Genomic DNA, 2,434 nt, shown 5'->3' on the forward strand with positions numbered 1-2,434 from the left:
GGGCAGACAAAGGACACACAGAGGGGTGGGGGATGCATGGAGGACACCAGGAGGGGACTGGGACTGGGAGCCCAGAGAAGGGAAAGGGGACAGACAGGATCAACATTCAGAGGTCTCAGTTTTACAGCTCTGAGGAGGGGGCCGGTGGCCTCAGAGAGGCCTCTGAAGGGCGATTGGAAACTGGAGACCGCCGAGCTTCCTCCTGGGATCTCCCCAAGGCAACCGCTCCTCAGTGAGAAGGAAGCAGGATTTCTGCCAATCAGCCCCTCCCAGCAGGCCCGGAGTTCACGCAGGCCCTCCTGGCCTGTGACTAATGACTAATGGTCCCGGGTAGAGTCTGACGGCTAGAATCCTTGCAAACGGCGGAGACACACAGCCCAGCACCCGCCCTCCCCCAGTTCTCATGGGTGGGGCACAAGGGTGCAAGGGGATATATTCTGAGCCGCTGAGGAAGTGCCTCCAGATGCTGGTTTCCTGAGTGTAGGCTGAAGCTAGCAGGTGAGTCAAGCTGGGAGAGCCACGTGGCTGGCACAGGGGGCTGGGGGAGGCCTGCAGAGGGGTCAGCAATGGAGGGTCAGGGTGTGGGGACGAGGGGAGGAGCCTGAATCTGGAGTACCCTAAAGGGGCCCACTGGAATTGTGCCATCTCCAGGAGCCATGAAAGGCATCTATCTCGTCCTGCTGGCCGTGCTGCTGTGCTCCCAGCAAGGTGAGTCCCAGGGAACCCGGCAGGGACCTGTCCTGGGGGCATGGGGCGGCATTCCCTGTGAGAGGCTGTGTGTGAGCATGTGGGGAGTCTGTCTTCCAGAACCCCAGAAGGCGGGAAAGGGCCACAGTTCCAATGCAGGGCCCCAGAGGCCACGCTCCAATGTGGGCTGTGGCTGTGGTCTGTAGGGGTCTAAACCCAGCTTCCTGCTGTCGGAGCTTGGTTGTGTCCCCGCCAAACCCCAGCCCTGAGCCTCCAGTGCTACAACTGCACTGAAGAAGAGGATGTCAGCAAGTGCCAGACCACCATCTCATGTGACTCCACACCGAGCATCTGCTATAAGGGCGGCAGGACCTTGACCAAGACCAGTGGTGAGTTCCCAGCATCCAGAATGTGGGGATGGGTTCAGGGGGCTCTGCTCTGAGGACCACCCTGGCCTCATGAAAGGAGTGTGAGTGTGGCAGGGGCCAGTGTCCGTGTCACCTTGGCCCTAACTGGCCTGCCTCAGTGTCCCCATCTGTACAAGAGGGGCTAGCCTCCAGAGGCTGTGGGGGCTTGGTGGGGCGGGATGGGCCTCCCAGCAGAGGAATGGAGGGCCAAGCAGCCCTGGGGAGAGGGTGATGAGGGACAACCCCAGAGAGTCAGAGGGAACTGGGGGGCCTCCAAGCCAGCCGTCTCCTTTCTTGCCCACAGGGCAGGTGGTCAAGTTACATTCTAAGGGTTGTGCCTCTTCCTGCGATGACGTTTATGACATGATGGAGCAGCTGGTGGAGAAGATGATTTCAGAGGACAGGTCTAAGTTAGAACTGTGGGCTCCGGACTGCTGTGGAAAGGACCTCTGCAACAGGGTGGCCCAGGTGGGGCGCAGCCTCTGGATCCTGGCCGGGGGGCTCCTGCTCAGCCTGGGGCCTGCCCTCCTCTGGGCCCTGCTGTGAGGACCCCTGGGACTCAGACACCAAGGTGGGCGGGGGGAGCGTCCTTACTGATGGTAGTTCCATGTGGCATTCACAGCAGCTCCCACCTCAAGGTCGCTCACATGCACACATGTGTGTACACTCACACACCTCACACACATGCACACACACACCCAGACCAGTGATTTCTCGCAAACACAGGCTATGCTTGGACTCCACCTCCTGCTACACCTGGGACCCAGAGACCCAGGGAAGGAGGCGGGCAGCATCCACCCTCGGGTGACCCTCGGCCACTCCTGCCCTCCCACCTGGCCAGCCCCAGCCCCAGGCCCACCGCCCTGCTATGCCAACAGGCCTGTCACACTTTGCGAACACCATCAATCAACCACAGACTCAAGATGCAGAGACTGCCGAGCCCCGGCTGGACAGGGGCTGCTAGGAGAGCGGAGCCCATAGCCCCTCAGCGGGTCCTCTGCAGAGCGCCCACGGCAGTCAGTAGACAATAAATGCTCTTCAGCCCCCTCCTGTTCTTCACATGCCATTCAGCCCCACGGTGGGGAGGTCGGGGGGAGTGTGTGTGGGGGTCTCTGCCACTTGCCTCCAAGGGAGCCTCTGGGGCAGCCCGGTGCTCCCTCGACCATGAGCTCTGATGGCCAGGGGGCTAGGGGCAGGGGCAGACCCTGGAGGGGCCAGCATCGCACACCAGGGGGTGGCCCCCACGGCCCCCCATGAAGCATTTGCTCTGACGCACACTCCCTACTCTCTGAGCCCCTGCTGGGAGCCATACTAGGACCCTCCTTTGGTGGGCATCTCTC

The 2,434-nt window shown here is 61.7% G+C and overlaps 1 protein-coding gene across 3 annotated transcripts; it reads left to right on the forward strand.

The window, feature by feature from the left end:
* Window positions 1–2,141, forward strand: LOC123290289 (lymphocyte antigen 6H-like). Of its 3 annotated transcripts, none has more exons than XM_070481765.1 (5): window positions 16–498; window positions 652–708; window positions 951–1,076; window positions 1,399–1,562; window positions 1,973–2,141. In XM_070481765.1, the coding sequence occupies exons 2-5, from the start codon at window positions 657–659 to the stop codon at window positions 2,123–2,125; spliced, it is 495 nt and encodes a 164-aa protein (XP_070337866.1). In that variant the 5' UTR covers window positions 16–498; window positions 652–656; the 3' UTR covers window positions 2,126–2,141. The 3 variants fall into 3 exon arrangements, with proteins under 3 accessions (XP_044636986.2, XP_070337866.1, XP_070337865.1); XM_070481764.1 differs by having other exon boundaries at window positions 297–498; window positions 1,821–2,141; XM_044781051.2 differs by having other exon boundaries at window positions 1–498; window positions 1,399–2,141.
* Window positions 2,142–2,434: the final 293 nt, after the last annotated feature.

Source organism: Equus asinus, chromosome 12 (assembly GCF_041296235.1).
Source record: "Equus asinus isolate D_3611 breed Donkey chromosome 12, EquAss-T2T_v2, whole genome shotgun sequence".
NCBI classification, from domain to species: Eukaryota; Metazoa; Chordata; class Mammalia; order Perissodactyla; family Equidae; genus Equus; species Equus asinus.

Coding starts and splice junctions, on each gene's coding strand:
- LOC123290289 (XM_070481764.1), top strand. CDS start 657: ATGAAAGGCATCTATCTCGTCCTGCTGGCCGTGCTGCTGTGCTCCCAG. Junction 1,077..1,398: donor GACCTTGACCAAGACCAGTG/GTGAGTTCCCAG, acceptor TCTTGCCCACAG/GGCAGGTGGTCAAGTTACAT. Junction 1,563..1,820: donor TCTGCAACAGGGTGGCCCAG/GTGGGGCGCAGC, acceptor TCGCAAACACAG/GCTATGCTTGGACTCCACCT.